At 45.4% G+C, this 23,135-nt stretch overlaps 1 protein-coding gene across 1 annotated transcript in view; it reads right to left on the reverse strand.

Annotated features, from left to right (window-relative positions):
• Positions 1-23,135, reverse strand: part of LOC119173706 (glutamate receptor ionotropic, kainate 3-like) — a 142,811-nt gene that overhangs the window by 49,692 nt on the left and 69,984 nt on the right. The window contains exon 5 of the mRNA XM_075894622.1: positions 9,499-9,552. Within this exon, the coding sequence (XP_075750737.1) occupies positions 9,499-9,552 (54 nt within the window). The remainder of the gene's footprint in view (positions 1-9,498; positions 9,553-23,135) is intronic.

The raw sequence follows: 23,135 nt of genomic DNA on the forward strand, positions 1-23,135 counted from the left end.
GCCTAGATATTTATGTTCATCAACCCTATTAAGGGGGGTGCTATTAATTACGTATGTGAAGGTGGATGGTAGTGCTTTCCTGGTCACAGTCATGATCGCAGACTTTTGTACGTTGAGTGTCATCTGCCAACTAGAGCACCAATTAGCTATATCAGCTAGAGAATCATTCAGCTCATTATGATCACTGTAATGACTAATTTCTTTGTAAATGACACAGTCATCTGCGAATAGCTTTATATTGCATTTGATGTTAGCTGCGATATCGTTAATATAGAGCAAGAAGAGCAATGGTCCGAGGACAGACCCTTGTGGGACTCCGGATGTAACTGCGACTGTGTTAGATAACGTATGTTCGTAAATTACAAATTGCGAGCGGTTATTTAAGAAGCATTTTACCCAGCCAGAAAGTTCTCCTATACCAAAAACATCTTCAACTTTGGCGATTAATTTGCTATGACACACACAGTCGAAAGCCTTAGATAAGTCAAGTAAAATCATGTCAGTTTGACCACGGTTATTAATTGTAGCAGCGAGGTTGTGTACTAGTTCTGTGAGCTGAGTAACTGTGGATAAGCCACTGCGAAAACCATGTTGGTTGGGGGAAAAAAAATTAATGCGCTCTAGGAATACTGTCATGTGCTTTAAGATTATGTGTTCGAGAAGTTTACATGATGTACTAGTTAGAGAAATGGGCCTGAAATTTGAAGGTGAATCTGCGTCTCCTCCTTTGTGGATTGGTTTTATCTTGGCTATTTTCCATTCTTGAGGTAGCTGTGAAGTACTGAGTGATTTCCGGAAAATTAGGCCTAGGTATCTACTGCACCACTCTGCATATCTTTTGAGGAATGTATTTGGTATATCGTCGGGACCGCTACCTTTCTTGGGGTCAAGTTTAAGCAAAAGGTTGAGAATCCCTGCGTCCGTAATGTCCAGTTTATCGATTTCCGTGTATTGTTTTGTTTTAATCGCGGGAATGATATTATCATCCACGGTGAACACTGACTGAAAAAAATTATTATATGCGTTGGCCTTAGTTTTTTTTTCTTCGGGAAGAAGATGTGGTGTAACGGTTTTATTGGTACGAAAGTGATTCCAGAACCTTTGGGGATTATCAACAAGGAAGTTAGGCAATACTACGTCAAAATAGTGCTGCTTAGCACGTTTAGCTTTAAGTTTGAATTCCGCGATAGCTTCCGATAGTTTCTGAATTTCGGATTCTCCCCCTCCTTTCGTTTTTATTGCCCTGCGTAACCTTTTCAAGCGTCGCTTTGCTTGAATTACCTCCCGCGTGATCCATGGATTATTTTTTGGAGGACGCTTTGTTTTTGTGGGTATGTAGTGCGCGATACAGTAAAGTACAACTGATTTGAAGTGGAGCCAAAGAGAATCTACATCTATTGAAGCATGGGAACCGGTTTCTGAAAAATGCTGGAATTCATGAGCGAGATGCGTCAGCACGCTATCATCATCGGCGTTTTCGAAGTCTGTTACTACAGATACAGAAGAATGAGTGGTTATGGTGCCGTCGAGGGGTACGAAGCACACTGGTACGTCGTGGTCAGATATACCATGGACTACGTCAGTTTTAATGCGGTTTATGTCGAAATGATTACTGAAAAATATTAGATCAAGTATGTTCTGTGAAATTCCCTGTGAGCGGGTTGGACGTGAAACGACCTGATGGAGATTAAAGGTAAGCATAAGGTCAAACAATGTATCCGAAGCCGATGATGAGTAGCACATACTATTCCAGTTAATATCTGGCAGATTAAAATCACCCATGAGAACAACGCGCGAACCAAAGGTGTGACGTTGCATGTAATCGTGAATGGCACTGATAGAAGCATCACCAGAATTTGGGCTCCGATAAACACAACCTATGAATATACTCGCGCCGTCACAGAGCAGTTTGCAAAAAATGGCTTCTGCGCTTTGTACATCCGGAAGAGCAACAAATGAAAGTCCCTTTTTTATTAATAACGCCACTCCACCACCACGTGTGGGGCGGTCTTTTCGGATCACAGAATAGTTAGGTGGTGCAAACTCGTGATCAAAGACGTCAGGCGTCAGCCAGGTTTCTGTAATTGCTGCCAAGTGGGGCTCATGATCAATGATCAGATTTTCAAGCAATTCAGGCTTATTGATGACGCTTCGTGCATTCACCGTGAGGAGTGCTAGTTCACCGATTTTGCAGCACGACGAGTAACAGCTCCCTTTTTTGTTTGATGACTAGGTACGTTCACCGCCGTTGCTGAACTTGTAGTAGCCGAGGCTTCTCCTACGGTTTTTTTATTAAGCGGTACCTTGTCATCCTTCTCATTGTTCCAAACATATGCGCGATTATTTATATATAACTTATCAAAAACAAGAGAAACTTTCTCATTATTTTGTCGGTTAGCTTTCGCACTGTTCCATAGTTTCCTTCGGATATCGCGTACATGTTTAGAAAAGTCTTCAGCAATCGATAGGCCGGTATCTTTAAGTTTATATCCCCTCTTTAGTATTGAAGGTTTGTCTCTAGAATCTAGTAGTTTAATAATTACAGGTCTAACCTTGTTTGGCGCTGCTCTACCTATCCGGTGTATGCGCTCGATTGCTATTGGTTTTAGTTCAAGAGTGCCTTCAATTATGTTTTTGTTTACTGTACCTTCAAGTATCGGGGGCGTCTCGCCTTCTGCCTCTGGTAAGCCGTAAATTATCAGGTTATTTCGCCTGCTACGATTCTCGAGATCGTCAATTTTTTCTTGCATGGATTTTATGAGAACATTCAGATTCGCGATTTGTTCTTGACAACAGTTGACTCTTTCTTCTAGGCTTGTCAGTAAGTCTAATTTCTTGTCAATTTTAGCCAGACGACTTTCCTTAATCTCTTTTATATCCGCAGCTATTTCTTTTAATTGTTGGCTGATATCAGGACCAGGGTTCGTCTCGATGTCGCCGCCAAGCAATAAGAGTTTAAGTATAGACGCCGCATGCTCAATTGCAACAGCATATAGCCGTGGGCACGGCAGCACAAGCAAGAAAGGGTTGTTTGAGCTAATGCATTTTCCATAACGCTTCCTCACCTGTAGGATGAAGACAAGCGGATTGTTAGCTGACCGCATTCCGTGAGTGCCACCGTGCCCAATGGCCCGGCCGTGCTTGAGGTGGTCCTTTATAGCTGGGTCTAGTGGTGGCGCTGAGCTTGGTCTATGCGCACAGCAAATGCGCACAGTGTCCGCGCAGGTAGACGATGAACGTTGCAGCACGGGATCCCATGACTGAATCAGTAAGGAATCTCGAGTGTTGATAGTGACGTTGACGCCACGTGTTGTTCTGGGTAGTCCTGGTGGCTCGGAACCCGGACCGGCATGAAGCAGCAGTCCGAGGATGAGCTGTAGGATGAAGACAAGCGGATTGTTAGCTGACCGCATTCCGTGAGTGCCACCGTGCCCAATGGCCCGGCCGTGCTTGAGGTGGTCCTTTATAGCTGGGTCTAGTGGTGGCGCTGAGCTTGGTCTATGCGCACAGCAAATGCGCACAGTGTCCGCGCAGGTAGACGATGAACGTTGCAGCACGGGATCCCATGACTGAATCAGTAAGGAATCTCGAGTGTTGATAGTGACGTTGACGCCACGTGTTGTTCTGGGTAGTCCTGGTGGCTCGGAACCCGGACCGGCATGAAGCAGCAGTCCGAGGATGAGCTGTAGGATGAAGACAAGCGGATTGTTAGCTGACCGCATTCCGTGAGTGCCACCGTGCCCAATCTTCTTGGGGGAGTCTCTCAGCCTACTCTTTGTTCTTTATTCCAATGTGGCAGTAGATCCATTTACCTGCCGCGTTGTGACCATGTGGTGAAGTTTATTCTACAGTGTATACAATGAAGTGGGCTATTTTGCTCTTTAATAAAGGTAACTATGCATACTAAATTATGGTAAGAACAAGTATGATAAGTTTACATATTACCCAGTGCCATCTACCGCACCCATTACAGGCAAATTTAACTGCTTAAAAAAGAGCCTATTCTGATGTTGAGGAAGGTTTACGCGATAATTTCCATTTTTTTCTCGAAATCTGGTGTGAAGGACGCATAGGCTGATGCTCTTCCGGGCCGGATCCATCTGTATGTATCTTCAACTTTCCACTGTGTTCCATGCACGCAGTGGCTAGAGGTGCCGCTTTAGCTTCCATGCGTATGCCATCTATGTAAAATAGAATATTCAGAAGGGCCAGCGACTAAGATAGCTTTTACGGTCACAATCGTTTTTGTCCCGGTATTATTGCTCGGCGCTTTGATACACTATAGTGATTTCGAGCGGTAGTCCAATGCGTTGGTTCGTCAAATAAAGAGTATTTAAGTCAGTGTGAACATTCTAACCAAATGTCTACACGTTTTTCTTTAACAACGATGCTGTTTAAGCTAGCTGTAAAATCACGCTTCTGGATCGAAAACCTCGCCTAGCTATGACGTCACCGAGAATCACCATTGCAACCAGACCAAATGCGCAGCTCCACCCACCTGCTTTGACGCTGTTTGACAACGTTCCCGCACGTGGAGTAGTCACCCCCGTGCCACATAGGCAGTTGTGATATCGCGAACATGTACGGCCTTCATGAATAGATCTAAACAAAGTTCTTTAAAAAAAGCCCCATAAAAAGTACACCTTGTAGCTAAGCTGGAATATGCTGTGACAAGCCAGGCTCGTTAGGTTGCAGAAAAAGTGCCACCGGTCAGTAAAAAGCCGTGTTGTGCCTCTCGACGTAAGGAGCACTACAAGAAGAATAACCCCGAATACGTGCCCTGTCCATGTGTGGTCTAGAACATAAAAGGCAGAGTTAATCCTGTTCAGTGGATAACAGGATTTAACGAGAGTTTCTGAGCATGCCTCTTGCACCCGTGCGAAAACTATTCATGCCTGACAAAACCACACAAATACTTCCATGAAACATTAGAATCGATTAGATTTTCTGTCTTTAAAGCTCGCATGATTTAGCGGTTGTAGTTTTTTTTACTCGGAGTATTCCGAAAAATATTTATCAAGCTTCTAGAGACATGTCACAGGAACTTCTGTTCTGCTGCTTCCATCGCAGAAGGTTTTCTGTGACCAGCCCATGTAGTGCAAAGTCGGGCAGCAGGGCGTGTTCGCCAAGTGAGTTTTGATATGGCCTGCAAGCTATCTCCATTCATATCGACAGACATTGTGAAATCGAACCAGCAGTTTTTTTTTGTTTTTTTAAAGAAAGCACTGTGAACAAACGACACTCAAAGTAAAAAAAAACATGTTGGTTTCTGCCTTATAAAAGAGAGCTTTGCTGTGCATTCATGGGTACCACAGCAGACCTAAAGATTTTTCAACGGTGGCATTGTTCCGTATTAGTGATTTGCTGAAAGCCAACCAATTCTACCTCTTTCAACTGTTGCAGTATATTAAGAGCAATAAACTACACACACGAAACTTCACTTTGGCTAAAGATTCATACCACTTTCAAAACAAAGTGTACTAGGTCTCTAAGACACTCACAAACTATGGTAAACCAAATACAAATTACAAATTGTCTTGTAACTGTGAAAAATGGAATGTTAATTACTGTTGATTTTGACATTACGTTTAAATCGTCAAAAAGGCAAACAGATAAATACTTACTTTAGTATGATTTGTGCTTTCTATGGGTTTGTATCTTGAACCATTTTGCGTTTTTATACTGCTTTGTATCTTCTCTACGCTGCATGCTTAACAGCACCATTGTGTTTTACTGACAAATGCAGTTAATTCTGCAATTATGTGTTTTCATTGATTTACGTAAGGCTGCACAAGGAAGCCGAGGCCTTGGTCAGGCACTCCAACCTTTAGCGGTGGTTTTTTCAATGTGCGAAAGCAAATAATAAACTCACAAGAGTGGAAGCTCGGGCTAGTTGGTGCGTAGTCATATTTGCAAGATGTTTCAGCACGCGAACGAAGGAAACAGGACAGGGTAGACTCTGTTGCGCACAGGACACGCTTCGTCCCATGCGCAGTGGGAGTCGTATACTTGATTCCACTGACGTGTGGGTGCATCTATGTCGGGCAAACCGGCAGGTGCATAAATGACTGCCTTTGAGAACACCGAAACAATGTGCACAATGTGGTACAAGGGCGTATTGGCATTCATTGCCGAGATTGAGGGTGCACCCCTCTCTTTGATCAGTGCTCAATATTGGCAAGGCACAGGGACCAGCTTACCCGAGAAATAATCAAAGCCGAAAAAATACACTTGCTAGGAGATAAATCTGTAAGCACATCATTGATTGCTTTATCACAGGCTGAATGTGATTACCTGGCTGGGCTTTGAGGCAATAGAGGACCCGTCACACGTGTTTGTTACTAATGTGTAGATTAGGCTTGCATTGAACCTTCATGCACTGTTATCATCCTTTTTAGCAGTATATATTCTAGCCACTCTGTGAAATAATGTTAGTTGGAAGTCAGCGCTCTTTCTCTCTACCCTGTCTTTTTTCCTTTGTTCACGCGCTGAAACAATTTGCAAATATGAAATAATAAACTTCACTTCATTTTTTGGCAGTGAGAAATATGCGTTCTGCCCCTAATAATGCTCGGTATTTGATCTTGTGGGTTATGCATAATAGCTGCATCATGTCGTATGTTTATATTTCTTGTGTTTTTGGCGTATTATAGAACAATTACCATGCTGACTTTTAATTTTCTGAAGATAAGCAGAAATAGAATAATTCCCGAAGATTAAATACACCGTTTACCACGCGTTCTATGAATGACCGTAAAATATTCCACATACATAAAGCAACGTGTTTGATGCCCCTATATAAGAATCGGTATAACACAAAAGTGAAACGTGTTTTTACAGAGGTAGTTGAGCGTTTATTGCGCTTTGTTTCAGCAGCAGCAACAAATTGCAAACTCACGTCAAGAACGCCAAGCAGTTCGAAACTTGCTGCGCACATCGCAAGCAGAAAGCAAGCACGAAGTTAGCATACACAGGACGAGTGCGGGCTAACAACTGTCACAGTTTAACGTTTAAAGCGCACTCTCTAAACAGAAATATATATGCACGAACCAAGCGCACAGGTGTACAAAAGATGACCGTGAACAATTTTCACTAATAGTTTTGCGTTGCGTGTCAGAAACATGCTCCTTTTGCACACGTGGCCGTGGCAGCGTTCGAAGTGACTTTCGTCCTCTCCCAGATTACGAGTCTGATAAGCATGTGCGCAGGAGCGAGCACGCTCTATGAAGGGGGTGCTTTGTGAAGACAATGACCTTCATAGCACATCCAATGCGAATCCATCGCGCCATCTCGGCACTTATAACGGAAACGTGCTGTGTATGGTATGCATAAATGGCTCTCCGTTAACATTCCACGCAGCATGCGCTCTGTGATGTACTGGTTGGCACCAAGCGCTGAGAATTTGGGGGTTGTTGGTTAGATTCCTTTTAACAGATGCTTTTCAACTAGTTTTTTTTTCTTTGCAATCTTCTAATATATATTTTTAACGTCACTTCCGCTAGGGAAGTACGTCAGCGGAGCGCTGGTGGACAACGGCATAAACACTTTCCTGCTATAACAACAAAATATACTACTGTCACATTTTTTATTCGTCTAAATTCAGAATCATGCTTGTTTTGAATCATGCAACTTCATGTTATGCATAAATCGCAAATAATGTGTGCGCCGTAGCGTAAAGCCCACGTGGCACCAGCCCTCGAGCCTCGAGATGCCCTCGTGAATGAATAGAATTAGGGTGATAGCCGGAATCGAAGCTATCTTGTTTGGCACCGACGTACCACTCGTGTACCAGAATGTCAGACCAGTGCTTCAAGTGCTTTGAAAACTGATAGGTGACTGCACTCTTCAAATTAAGTATGTGTAATGACGTACCCCTGCACTTTCTTGATGTTCGAGTTCACACGGGTGAACTTTGTATTAAAATAAGATGTTTATGCAGTGTCTATATACCATGTTGATGCCACATGCGTAGAAGACAACTTTCTGCTCTTCAACCGAACACATTCAATTATTCAGGCACACGTGACGAGCTGAGCCTTGCTGTTTTATATTAACACCGGCAGCGCGATTGCTCTCTCCTGAAGTGGAACGCGCAGACAATGTAGAAAAAACTGCGCCTCATCGCAATCATCACATTCAAGCCGACGCTAAATTTCAGCTTGCCCGGAGGGAAATTGCTGTCCCTGAAAACCATACTATTCCTCAGCGTCTAGTGCCGTCAAAGACACTATAGCGTCTTCATCCCAAGATACGAGCCGCGTGAACAATTGTAATAATTCCTGGCAGATGCGTAGAATCGAACCCGACATCACGTCACGTGAGTTTCTTAACTATTGGGTTGTTAGGAGGTAGCAATTTCTTCAGTTCTAAAGCTGCAGGCTTGGCCTCTGCTGGTTGCAAGTATACCGCACACTACCATTTGAAACAAATCATGTCAGATACTTCGTATGAGAGTCATTTTTGCACAAAATTATGCGCCAGAACTCGAGAACACATCGAAACCAATCTCCAATATTAGTAAAACCGGGAGGCCGATTCTGAAAGAATACTATTTTACGATAAAGTTTTTCTATTCCATTTCATTGCCTCCCGATATTACAGAGTTTTATTTTAGCGTGCCGAACAGCCTTGCGCACGCAATAAGCGAGACACAGCAAAACTGCGCATGCGCTGAACCAAAGGGAGATGCGTGTGCTTGCGCGCACAAGAGATGCGCACGCCAAATGTCGACGCTGACGTTGCGCCAGCTAGGGCCGTTGGGTACCTTACCGGCAGCCGTGTCGCGAGACCTCTGCGGCTGCGACCGTTGGCGGCATGAATGCCGCGAAAAAAAAAAACGCGTCCATCGTCTACTGCAGTTCATTTATTCGCCTATAGATGGCACAGAGCAGCACTCGAATAAACGCTATTAACGCAGAAGTGCACTCCACGTTTCTGTTGTCGCATACGGTGAAGAAACGCTGTGCGCGACAGCCTCAGCCGTTACGTACCCAACGCGCCGCGCGCTTCTGTTCCTTAGGCGCTGTTCGCGGTAAACTAAAACTGATTGATATGTGGTGTTTAGCGTCCCAAAATCACCATATGATTATGAGAGACGCCGCAGTGGAGGGCTCCGGAAATTTCGACCACCTGGGGCCGGTAAATTAAAACTGTCTAATCTATCAACACGTGGTGGCCGCATAGAGTGCCTTGTCAAAAAAAATGTTTTACGCCTCTAATGCGTGTAGCTCAGAAACAGACTGACAGTGGTATTAAAAATAACAATACTTTACTTAAAAATTCTAAGGAGGTCTAGGATCCCTTATACCTTCCGTCACATATATCTTACCTAAATGATGTCGGCCGCTCTCCTACATATTTAGTGCTACGAAAACTTCCAGAAACGTTGGCATTACGTATACAGGTTCGTGATGGTAGCACTATGCGTTTCATTTGCACATAATTTTTGTACAGCTTCCTTAAGCAGCTCCGCTATTAAGTAGAAAGGATCACGCTTACCAATGTAGTGGCGATAAAGTTGTGGTACTCGTTGATTATTCCAACTTTCTGGGCCTGAAAAGTGATAAAAGGTAATTTAGCGTGACAGAGAGAGAGGACTCGCGAGGCTTGTTAGTGTGTCCTCAGAATTTTTCAGGGGCTTTTGAAAAACAAAATATTCCTAATATGATTTTATAGCTGTATCCCAGTTTTCTAACAATTTTCAACATTTTTATTCTCAAGTCATGTTAACGGCTTCTCAATTGTCATGTGCAATAATTATCGGCGTATTGATTCTTCACAAGCCCTACCACAGAGTCGGTGTTTTAATGACGATATATCAAAATATGCTCATAAGCATGTATCCAAGGAAGGGAGACCTGCATGTCGAGAACAAATAAAAAAATATTCATGGACAACTGTAAATTCCCGAGTGTGTTCAGAGAAAGCATCCGGCTATTCGACTAACTATGTGGTGTTTTTTTGTGTGCAGGAGGACACCTCTAGTGCACTGGGCACATGTTTTTGCCAAAGGCACTTCAAACTTTACAAGGTGTCCTTCATTTTCCTTTTAAAAAGATTTACAAAGTGTAGTTTCAAGTAAACGATAGACTGTTTGTTTATGAATTTTTGTGTATTTGGTTTAACGTCCCACGAATTATTTCTGCTTGGCTGCACCGACGTTACGACAGCTGCCTTATGATCATGAACAGGTAGATGGACTATTGAACGCACGCCACCGCTGTGCAACACCGTGATTGATGAGATAGTACGAAAGAAGAGGCCACAGCTGATACCGTTCTAGGACACGAACAGGTGAACAAACGGTCGAAGGGCGCAAGTCTGAGGTATTATGTGCGTTTGCAATAAGTAAGTAACATTGCTATCGCTGCCCGTGTTCGGTATACAGAGGATTGCCACAAGTCAGCCAGCAATTTTTCGATAATGTATCTCTTTCACCAAACACTCTGTCTACTATGACCATTTTTGTGGCTATATATATAGATAGAGTGGGTTTCAAGAAGTTTACCAAAAATAATGAAAAATAAGCTGAATAGAACGTTTACTTAGCGCCTTCATAATCGCTTTTTCTGTTGCGTTGCGAACTTTAATGAAATTCGAGGCGTTATATATGACTATTTTTAAATTTGTCAAGCATTTCCGACATCTGGTGGAGTTATTTGGGGCAGTGTCAATGGCTCCTTCAAACAGCAAGTTGCTGCTTTGAACTTTCACAGAAGTGGCTTCTAGAGGGGCGAAAGAAACCTTATATAGTCCCAGAGAACCCCTATCAGTATCCCCCTTCCAAAAAGGTATTTTCGAGAAGTAACAAAATTTGGTCTAAGTCAGGGACCAGGCTTAAACCAGAACATAAAAGAGCGCCACCACCAGACGACCAAAATAATGTCACTTCTCACGACAACGAAGGTAGTAGTGTTACTTCTGCACTTGTTAATCATGCGTTGCAAGCACAGCCTGTAAACCAATGAAACTAATGCATCATTAGGGATAGGCTCTTTCCAATTACTGACGTCACGGAGAGTGTGGCGATGGCACTTTTTCATTTTGAAGATTGGGTTTCACCGGCAAAATTAGCACTAGCATCAGGTTTTTGGAAGTCCCATGGCGACAATGGCCCCTTTGCAAGGAGGAATTCGATACTCCCATTCAACTGAACTACTTGTGGGGACTAATTATGAAGTTTAACTACTACCTAATCTCCCTGTGCTGTTTTCTTAAACTACCACCTAATTATTTTCCGTATATTTGTATCAAGTCAAGTTGAGATGTCTGCCACAATATAAAAGTGATTACGCAGGCAGGGAAGAATATATTGTAATATTCAAACTCATCTTTGAAAACCCGCCATGTGTTGATTTGCTGGGTTTCAGACGTGAAACCACGGTTTGGTTTGTGAGGGAAGACATATTGAGTTGAACCTGCATAAGTTAGGTATAGGTGAATTGTTTAAACGTCAAAATGAATTCAAATTCTCCGCGTTTGCTCAAAATAACACCCGGGGCTTGAAGTTGGAAGAGCAAAATGCCACACATTAAACTACTAAATGGGCTACAGACTTATTTCCAAAAATTTCGTCGTCTGCTTGCGGAATCTCTTACATCCAGTCCAGTGTGATAATACTTCAGCTCTCCTATATATATATATATATATATATATATATATATATATATATATATATATATATATATATATATATATTATGAAGTCTTGGTTTGGAAGACCTTTATTAGGCCCGAAGAACCGGCAGCCGACAGCTGAGATGAACGAACCAAGATGATGATGCTACGTGACAACGATGATGATGCATGAGCCACAGATGATAATGATGATAATGTACAGATGAAGAGAATTGGTATACTAAATGCCCACACTAATTCCCCCCACGTGAAAGCGGCCAGCCTGGCCGCGGAAGTCAAGGGGACAAAGAACGTCGCATGAAGGGCTTCATACGGAAGACATGGACGACCTCTGTAGTTCAATAACGGTGATCAGCTGGAACTACAAGGGGCGTCACGCGATAATTTACTGGTGAAGTTTCTTCAGGAACTGTGTACGGCCCGATAAACCGTGGCTGGAATTTGTCGCACAAACCAGGTGTGCGAATAGGCGTCAAAAGGAGCACTTCGTCTCCAGGTTGAAAGGATACAGCGCGATGCGATTCATCATAAACCAGCTTTCTGTCTTGCTGTCGGGCTTCAGTGTTTATACGAGCACGTTGGCGGCTCTCTGCGAGCCGTAAAACGTAATCCTCTGGAGAGGATGGAGATGAATCCACAAGGCAGGTAAAGAAAGAGACGTCGAGGAGAGAAGTAGGGGAGCGTCCATAAACTAGGTAAAATGGGGAGTAGCCGGTTGTCCGCTGAATAGCCGTATTGTAGGCGAAAGTTACGAATGGTAGGACTACATCCCAGTTCTTGTGGTCTGGTTGAATGTAGGCGGCGATCATGTCAGCAAGAGTGCGGTGGAATCGCTCAGTGAGGCCGTTAGTTTGGGGATGATAACTAGAGGCAGTCTTGTGAGTTGTGCCAGAGGCGCAAAGAAGTTCGTTCACTAGTTGTGAAAGGAAGGCCCTTCCACGGTCACTGAGCAATACACGTGGAGCACCATGACGCAGTATAATGGCTCGGAGGATGAAATCGGCAATTTCAGAAGCTGAACCTGTAGTGACGGATACTGTCTCGGCGTAGCGCGTCAAATGGTCAACGGCTGTTACTATCCATCGGTTTCCAGCAGCACTGACTGGAAGGGGGCCATAAAGTTCGATGCCTACAACTTCGAATGGCGTGGCTGGGCACAGAAGAGGCTGTAGTGTACCGGTTGGAGCAGATGTGGGTAGTTTTCTACATTGGCAGGTAGTGCAGGACCCAACGTACCGAGCTACACTAGTGGTAATACCTGGCCAATAAAACCGACTTCGAAAGCGATCGTAGGTTTTGTGATAACCAAGGTGACCAGTCGTTGGATGGTAATGAAGTGCTCTGAGGACTTCAGATCGAAGCGATCGGGGTAGAACGGGAACCCAGCGCTGACCGTCAGGATGGTAAATTTTGCGGTACAGTACCGAGTTGTCCAGCTTAAACTGCGAGAGTTGGCGACGGAGCCTCGCATTAGGTGGACGGGAACTGCCAGTGAGGTAGCCTATAATACGTCGACGGTATGGGTCAGCCAGCTGTCGAGAAGAAAAATCGTGCGTGTCGTCCGAAGGCAGCTGGTCCATAGAGGCGAGAGAGGAAACCGCCGTAGACGTGGACTCCAAGGGTGTGTTGTGCAAAGTGATTGCGGAAACGCTGAGGGGAGCCGCTGGTAGTGGGCAGCGAGAGAAAGCATCGGCATCGCTATGCTTTCTGCCACACTTGTATACGATGTCAAAATCAAACTCTTGTAGGCGTAGAATCCAGCGGCCGAGGCGTCCCGACAAGTTGCTGAGTGTCGAAAGCCAACATAAAGCATGGTGGTCGGTCACAATGGTGAAATGGCGGCCGTGAAGATAGGGACAAAATTTCTGCACTGACCAATACGATGCGAGGCACTCCTTCTCGGTGATCGTGTAGATCCTCTCGGCTGCGGAGAGGACGCGGCTGGCGTACGCAACGACTCGCTCTCGCAAAGAGTTGTCGCGCTGGACGAGCACGGCTCCTAAACCGTGGCCGCTAGCGTCTGTATGGAGGAAGGTCGGTGCACCATCGTGAAAATGAGAAAGTACAGGATCGGTTGTGAGCGCACTCTTCAACCTGTCGAAAGCCGATTCACATTCCTGAGACCACTGAAAGGGCGTACCAGAAGCAAGTAGCTTATGGAGTGGTGCGGCTATGGAGGCAAAGTTTTGTATGAATCGCCGAAAGTAAGAGGCGAGACCAAGGAAACTTCGCAAATCTTTCGGCTTGTCAGGGCGAGGGAAGAGAAGCACCGCAGCACTTTTCTCAGGGTCTGGACGAATTCCTTCCTCGCTCACAACATGACCGAGGACCTTGATAGATCTGCTGGCGAAATGGCACTTCTTGGTGTTAATTTGAAGACCAGCGCCCGCAAGGCAAGTCAGGACCTCGTCCAAGCGTTGCAGATGTTGAGGAAACGTCGATGAAAAGACAACAATGTCATTGAGGTAACATAGGCAAGTCTTCCATTTCAAGCCACGCAGCACGGTGTCAATCAAGCGCTCAAAAGTTGCGGGCGCATTGCATAGACCAAACGGCATAACATTGAATTCGTATAGGCTGTCCGGGGTTGCAAGCGCAGTTTTTTCTTTGTAATCTTCGTGCATGGGGATTTTCCAATAGCCGGCACGCAATTCGAGGCTTGAAAAGAATTCAGCACCTTGTAAGGAATCGAGGGCGTCGTCGATACGTGGCATGCGGTATACGTCCTTCCTAGTGATCTTATTGAGTGCTCGGTAATCGACGCAAAATCGTACGGAACCGTCTTTTTTACGCACCAGAACCACTGGAGACGACCAAGGACTGGTTGAGGGTCGGATTATCTCCCGTTTCAGCATATCGTCTACGTTTTCCTCAATGATTTTTCGTTCGGCTAGAGAGACGCGGTATGGACGACGATGCACAATGGATGTTCCGTCGGTCTGAATACGATGTGCTGTAGCAGTTGTCTGACCCAGGCTGGATGAATGAACGTCAAAAGAGTTTGCATGTTTTTGCAACAAATCAAGCAGCTGCTGCTTCTGCGAGTCTGTCAAGTCCTGGTTGATGGCTGCTGTAAAGGCCGAGGAAGCAGCATGATCTCCAGGACGGCCTTTAGAGGACACAGGGGTAAGAGACACGACGCAAACAGGCTCCAGATCGGCAACGCAGGCGACTGTAGTGCCCCGCGGCAGTAAAATTTTATCTGGTGTGGTGTTCGTAGCAGCGAGGACAGCTGATCCATTGTTGAAGCGAGCCACACCTAATGCGAGAGCTATGCCTTTATTAAGGCAACGGGGCGATAGAGTGACCAAAATGTCACCAGAGTCGACGTCGTTGGACAAAACTGTCACTAACTGATGTTCGTTCGGGGGTTACTCGATGTCTACAGCAGCGATGAGTCGAAGTGGCCTGTAGGTTTCGTCAAAAAGCAAGTGGTCTATGTCAGTAAGATGGACGACACGTTGTGCACAACAAATCGCCGCGGAAGCAGACGAAAAAAAGTCCCAGCCTAAAATGAGTGCATGGGAGCACGGAGATAGCACAGGGAATTGTATGTGATGAAGAATGTCGTCGATAAGCACACGGGCCGTACAGAGAGCGAAAGGGTGAATCATTGTTCCCTGGGCTGTAACCAGTGTTGGTCCATCATAAGGCGTCGTGACTTTTCGAAGACGGGTACACAAATCAGCACGAATAATAGAAAACCCAGCCCCAGTGTCCACCAAAGCATCAACGTCCACTCCCTCAACTGAGACTGCAATCATATTGTAAGGGCGCGCTGGAGGAATTGGAGAACTGTGTTGGAATGCAGTTTGTCCTCCAAAAACTGCATCGCTTAGTATTCCGGACGCCGATCAGAAGCGAGGGAAGCAGGCTGAAGAGGAGAAGAGGAGCGACGGTAGGGCGATGGTGAACGGCGTCTGGTTGATCGATAACTACTGCGCAGTTCACCGGATGCTGGCGGAGATGGAGACCGACGCGGCGGTGACGAATAACGACGGCCCTGGTACGAGGCTCCTGCGGTATGGTCTCGTTCGCCAATGTCGTACCCTCGGCGCTCATCTTGCTGGCGCTTGCGGCAAAAGCGTGAAATGTGACCACGATAGCCGCAATAATAGCACGTAGGGCGAGTCGATCGATAAGGAGGGTAGTAGCTTGTGTTAGATGCACCGGGAGAGAGAGCAGTGAGAGGGACAGATGATGGCTCAGGCGGTGGTAATGGAAAGCTCGTGGGAAAGCTTCTGGGAGGTGCGGCAGCAACTGACGCGTACGTTCGTGGTGGCGACGTCGAGCTGACGGTGCCTGATGGTGCGGCGACGGCATGCGAGAACGATGGGAGAGTACGAGCGACAGTGGGCTGCAGGTGGGCCATATGGGTCATGGACGTGAGCTCCTTCCTGATAACATCCCGGAATGACGTTGAAGAAGACTGAATGGGAGACACTGAAGGTAGTGTGAATCCCATTGATTCTAATTCTTCGCGTATTATCACCCTTATTGTGTCTCGTAGGTTTGGATCTACCGTAATACGGGCCGCGTCACTGTCCGGTTGTAGGCGCATCGACTCAAGTTCTTCGAGGCGCTGACAGGTTGTCGCAACGTCAGCAACGGTAGCCGGATTCTGGATTGCAAGGGCATTGAATGCGACGGGTCCAATCCCCTTCAGAAGCTGGCGTACCTTGTCTGACTCTGTCATTGGGGCGTCAACCCGGCGGCAAAGTGAAAGGACATCCTCGATGTAGGAAGTATACGACTCCCCGATGTGCTGTTTCCGAGTCGCGAGAGCCTTCTTTGCGAGAGCTGAACGAACAGCCGGTGTACCAAAGACATAGCGAAGCTGATCTTTGAAGGCTGACCAGTCGGGGATGTCGATGAAGTGGTTGAGGAACCACGTCTTTGCGACACCCGTGAGGTAGAATGACACGTAAGCGAGTTTGTAGGTGTTATCCCACCGGTTAGCAGCTCCGACACGTTCGAAATCATCCAGCCATTCCTCCACATCTTCCCCGCGCATACCAGCGAAGGGATGGGGCTCACGCTAGAGGCAGCTAATGACGTGAAAAGGCGCGCTACGCGGTGGTGGAGTGGGAACGGCTGCAGCACCGACCTCTTCTTGGTGCGACATATTTCCGGACACCTGGCCCAAGCGGCGACCTGAACGTAGCTCCAGGGGGTAGAGTGGTCGAGAGGATGACGGGGGATCCAACAGCACGCTCCACCACGTAAGAAGTCTTGGTTTGGAAGACCTTTATTAGGCCCAAAGAACCGGCAGCCGACAGCTGAGATGAACGAACCAAGATGATGATGCTACGTGACAACGATGAGGATGCATGAGCCACAGATGATAATGATGATAATGTACAGATGAAGAGGATTGGTATACTAAATGCCCACAATATATATATATATATATATATATATATATATATACATATATATATATATATATATATATATATGTATATTTATATATATATATATATATATTTACATATATGAAAATAGATGCGCTTTCACATAACAACTGTTTATTGTGCCGACGTTTCCACAGGAACCCTGTCTTTTTCAAGGCATAATACTATTTACACATGTTCCGTGCCTTTTTATATCCTGTCGAGACAGGAGGGGAGGGGTCAATTGAGAGAGAGAGAAAAAAGAAGAAACAGCGAAACGGGAGGACAAACATTAAATAATATATAGAAAATCTAGGAGAAGAAGCAAGACCGACACGGCGTAATTAGAAAGGGGCAGCATTTCAACAGAGTAGGGCAGAGGTAGATGAGGAATGTCATCATTGTCAACAATACCTCCCCCGCACCCACACTTCCCCAAGTGGGCAGGGAGCCGCCGTTTTTGTATTTCACCTTTTCGTGTAGTCCGCTGGCGGCTCGTTTCTCTTTGAAGTGTATGACAAGTTAATGGGGAGGGCTGAAGCGCTTTAAGTGGATGCTGGTGGCGTCGGGAGGAGCGAAAAAGCCGGTGAATGAGGCACCGCCATCGATATTCATTATATGCATTGGCTCCTTGTCAGTGAAGGAACAGAATGTGCGTTAAAAAATAAAGAAGGAGAAAAAAACAGGGGGGGGGGGAGGGGGGAGACTGTACGACATCCGAGACAGTCACCACACAGTTGCAGCTCACTGGGAAGACATGCGCGCATGCACGAAAAAGTTAACGAAACCACCTAGCTGTCAGCTCCTTGTCAGTGAAGGAACAGAATGTGCGTTGCAACTTAAAGAAGAGAGAAAAAAAAAGAAGGTTGGGGGGACCGTACGACGTCCGGGACCACTTATCTGTGCGTTTCGGCTGTGCTTGATGAGGCAAATCATTTCTATGTTGTCCGATGCATAGGCCAAAAGCTTTGTTAGCGGGTAATATTATTGTTGTAATGAAACCGGACTGATTAGAGAGAAGCGTTTGCGTCTTTTAGTGGTCGTAACGCAGACAGAGTGCCTGGGTGTTCATTTATTCCGTATTTTATCGTGTTAAATTTGTAGATAAAATAATATTCCCGTTGTTCCCGTTCTCTGATTGTTCGAAAGTTGTTTTCTAGTAGTGTAACCTTGATGTCATCAAAGCTGTGGTCTTTTAATGTGCAGTGTTTTGAAAGTGGAAGGCCTGGCAGAGATCGTACATGTGCCCGATGGTTGTTGAAGCTAATTCTAAACGGAGTGTCTGTCTGGCCCACGTATTGCTTGTTACATACCCCACATTCCAGGAGGTATATGACGTTGTCTGAGTCACAGTCTAGTGCACCTCTTATCCTGTGCTTAAAATCCGAGTGGGTGCTTTTCGCCACTGTCGTTGTCTGCATGTGTTTGCATACCCTGCATCTGCTTTTTCCGCAAGGGTGACACCCAATTTGAGGTTTCACACCTATCTTTGAATTTATTAAATGATCCTTTATATTTTTCGCCCTTCTGTATACAACACACGGAGGAGAAGTGAAAATTTTGGATAGTCGCACGCTCTGTTCCAATATGTTAAAGTAATTTCTGAGGACCTTGTTTATGTTCGGTGGGTTGCTCGTGAAAGTTAATAGCAAGTTTTTGTTGCGGTGTTGGCCGGCGTTTCTCTGGTGGTTGAGAAGAATCTGGCGGTCCAGATTTTCAGCTTTTTTGGTGGCGTCATCGATGATAGCTGGTGGGTATTCTTGATTAAGGAGTACTTCGCGCATATGTGTGCTGTCTTTGTGGAAGTCCTCGGTGCGGGAGCAGATTCGTCGAAATCTGTGTGCTTGGGAATAGGGAATGCTGGTCTTGCAATGTCGCGGGTGGCAGCTTTTGAAGTGCAGGTATTGTTGCCTGTCTGTAGGTTTTCTGTATACGTTAGTTACCAACGCACCATCGTCAACTCGAATTAGTACATCAAGAAAGTTTATTTCAGTGTTAGAGTAGGTGTGTGTAAAATAAATGCTGGGGTGTACCTTGTTGAATGCCTGTATGAATTTGAGGAGCTCGTTTTCCGAATGTGTCCAAATTATGAATATATCATCTAGGTACCGTTTATAGAGTAATGGTTTGATATTACAAGATGAAAGAAATTTGGACTCTATGTGGTGCATGAATATGTTAGCGTAGTTTGGGGCCATTCTTGTACCCATTGCCGTACCGCTGATTTGAAGATAGTACTGGTTGTTAAGTTCAAAGCTGTTCAAATCGAGTACAAGTCTTGTGAAGATTTCAAATACTTTTTTGCTTGGATAAGCGACAGGGTTGTGTGTGCCATACGATTCAACAAGTGCCCTTTATATATATATATATATATATATATATATATATATATATATATATATATATATATATATATATATATATATATATATATATATATATATATATATATATATATATGAAGGAGACAATGCTCCACAGCAGAGCTATTGCATGAATTTTCTAATGCCTTCTGCCTATTGTACCTTTGTCCGTTGCCTATTCCTATCGACAAAAGACGGTGTTTCCATTGTTTCCCAGTGCATTTCAACACGCTGAGTGACACTAGAAATGCAGTACAGAGTGTCCCAATGTCCTATAGTGCGCTGGGAGGCAGTGGGACACACTCTACAGCATCGCCAGTGCTTCCCAGTGCGCTGAAACGCACTGTACCACACAGTACAGCATATCCCAGTGTCTCAAAGCACGCTGGGAAGCACTGGTCACGCTGTACAGTCTCTACCTTACACTGAGAACATTACTGGCACATTAGGAGAAACTAGGTGCGATCGACGCACATTCTGTGAGACATCATATTCAATCGCGAGATGTCAAGCGTAAAACTTACTGAACAAGATAGTATTCCCATCTACGCGCTACACATATATAGCTTTAGTTTTAGTTAGACAATCGATGTATGTGCAATTACGCTGAAGCAATCGAATGTCGAGGGCACACGTCAGGGGCGCCGCCAGGATTTGCTTGGGAAAAGGGAACCAACAACACTGGTGTTCCTGCCAGGGGCAGGGAGGCACAGACTTTACGCGTCGTGTTTTGACTATGCTTGCTCTTGGGAAAAAAGGGGGAAGGGGCATGCTAGAATTTTGGGAAAAAAGGCTCCCGCCCACCCGCCGATGCCCTCCTGGCGCGGGTGCGCTTTCCTTGAAGTTTGATGGAGTTTCTTCAAAACACTTATAAACGGCATCAATAGAACTGATAATTTGCAACACAGCATGACACTAGTATCTGTCTGACCATGAAGACTAACATACTCTAACAGTGTGTCGTTCCAGCTCGTACCGCAAAAAGCCGCACATCCCTTGCAGCATTTATCCACTGCAATGCCGAATCTCGGTGTTTTTAGCCTCTGATTTGTGTAGTCGAAGGTAAAAATATAACCACTCATGGGTTAGTTATGTTCTAAACTACATTTTAATTGTTAATAAACTCTTTATACCTGAATATCTATGATCTTCACAGCGACCGTTGCACACGAAGTACGGCCTCAAGCCTAATGGTCGTTTCGGCTAGAGTGGACTGTTGGGGTTGTCGCACGCGGAAAGAAAGTAAACGAGGAGAAGAGAAAATACTTTCAAACTATCGAGGGACTAAAATCTACAGTGTTCAGTGAGCAGCTCAGATGAACGCTGTTTTCTACAAAGGTAGGAACAACCACATAGTGAGACACCGAATTGCCGTAACACATTCGCAGCTATACGCTAGCAAACTTTGCGGTAAAACATGCCCGATGAATGTGATTCAAGGCAACCAGCTAAAAATAAGCTAACAATCACCTGTTAGTTTGGCGCTGGCACGAAGAGAGGACACACTGCGTATGTAACGACAAAATCAAAATATTGGTGATCTGAAGCAATTATAGATTAAGAAAAATTCTTTCATTATCGTGTTTCAGGTGTGGTGTAGTGGGTAGCGGTCAGGCTCAGGATGTACGTGTGATGTTTTCAGGTAGTGAATTGAATTCTGGCCCTCCACTTTTTTCATTTTTTTGTTTACGCTTTTTTTCGCTGCGCGCCTGTTTCAGCCTTATTTACGATAAGCGCTTGACCAAATTTTTAAAAACAGTTTAAAAGCCGAATTTCTGCCAATAATGGGTGTCCCAGTGTACAGCGCCACCGTGTCTCGTGCAGCGTGAAAGTGTCCTAGTGTCAGCGCTACACTGGTCCAGTAATCAGTTAATCAGTTATGGCACTGGGCCAGCGCCACTGGCTTTTGCGATAGGGATGTCTTCGCATCTCGCCGATTTCATTGCATTTCGTATCTTTGCCAGATGCCTAATGTATTTGGCTATTGGCTATCGCATTTCGTGTCTTTGGATTACTGTGTGAGATGCGAAAGAAGTCGCCCTAGTCAGAATATCTTCTCTAGTGATGCTGTCACTTACGGGTTGTCAACGTTTTTGCGTCCACGAACAAAAAAAGCTACGCAGTGTTGGAATCCTAGACGACGCTAACTTTCTCATTGACTGTGAAGGTCAATTTTCGCGGCAGCATTTTTAAAAACAAAACTTTGCCGCAGCGAGGAAAATGAGGCTACTGATTTCCGAAAGCTTACTCTTAGCTGTCGATTTTTTTCAATATAGAGAGTAGGTAGAAGGCGCACAGACATCATACCGAAACTTTTTAGTATCACAAGCCCACCTTCTATCCAAAACGTTTGTTGAAGAATTAAATGAAATCTTAGATGCGGTCACTAAGTCGAGGCGAAAAACACGTTTCAGGATTCATACGAGGTCCCTAAAACACAGAGATGACTCGGGACCTATACAGGTGTGATGGGATATGCGTGCGAAAGCTCCTCAGTCCTCCAATGTGTGTGCCATGGTGATGGTCAAACAATGAGGACACTGGCACTAAAAAAGAATGTGCCATCGTGGTTAGCTTGGCAAGCGTGGAAGAACAAGAAGAGCGGCGTGCAGACACGAGACCAGGTGAAGAGGGTGGTGTGCCGTGCAGTTGGCAAGGTTGTGGTCGTGCAGGTGGAAGCAAAAGGAAGGCGGTTCGCCAGCATCACGGTCGCGTTGGTCTGACTCGAGAGCCTGGTAGAGGTAAAGAGTTGGAGTGGCCTTCTTCGCTTGACCTCAAGCTTCGACAGTCCGCGGAGCCTACGGGAAGCTACCGCAGCCACCAGGTCCCTCATTGAACGTAAGCCTGAGGGCTTAGCTAAGGACTATGGTCCGCGCGTCCGAGTAGAAGGCTGCCTGGCTTCGTAGGCCCTGTCTTCGGCACCTACGTTATCCGCCATGCCTACATCTGAACGTAGCTCTGCTTTTCGCTGAATCTCTGTGCTCCCGACAATCTCGCGTTACACTTTCTCTATGTAAATGAGCCCCACATAAACTTCCTGCATTCACCGGCGACACGCTCTTATGGTAGGACTCAGCTTGTGCGTTGCTTTTCGAGGTTTTCGCCGTCTTGCACTTCATTGTGTTCCTAGATAACATCCTTGTTGTGTGTCTATTTTTGTGTGTTATCTTTATACAGTCAGGCCAAAAGAAAACAGCCTCGTCATTTTTATTAAGAGCGTTGCTATCCCCCACAAGGCGTGCTCTCAACGCTCTATTTATTAAAAACTTCATTACAACGACTTCTTAGTTCACACAAAGAAACCGCATGGCTCCCGAACCCTCTCTGTGTTTCTTCACCTTGACTGAGTTTGATTGATTTGTGGGGTTTAACGTCCCAAAACCACCATATGATTATGAGAGATGCCGTAGTGGAGGGCTCCCGAAATTTCCACCACCTGGGGTTCTTTAACGTGCACCCAAATCTGAGCATACGCGCGTACAACATTTCCGCCTTCATCGGAAATGCAGCCGCCGCAGCCGGGATTCGATCCCGCGACCTGCGGTTGAGCAGCCGAGTACCTCAGCTACTAGACCACCACGGCGGGGCATCGACTGAGTTCGTCACCGCATCTACATCCTCATCATAATGCCAGAGCGCATGAACGTTTAGTGCAATCTTGACGGCATATCAAACAGAAATATAGTGGTGGTATATGTACATTCCTAGAGGTACGTTAAAGATGACTGGATTAAAGTTCAACT

The sequence above is a fragment of the Rhipicephalus microplus genome, chromosome 5, assembly GCF_043290135.1.
Source record: "Rhipicephalus microplus isolate Deutch F79 chromosome 5, USDA_Rmic, whole genome shotgun sequence".
Lineage (NCBI taxonomy): Eukaryota > Metazoa > Arthropoda > Arachnida > Ixodida > Ixodidae > Rhipicephalus > Rhipicephalus microplus.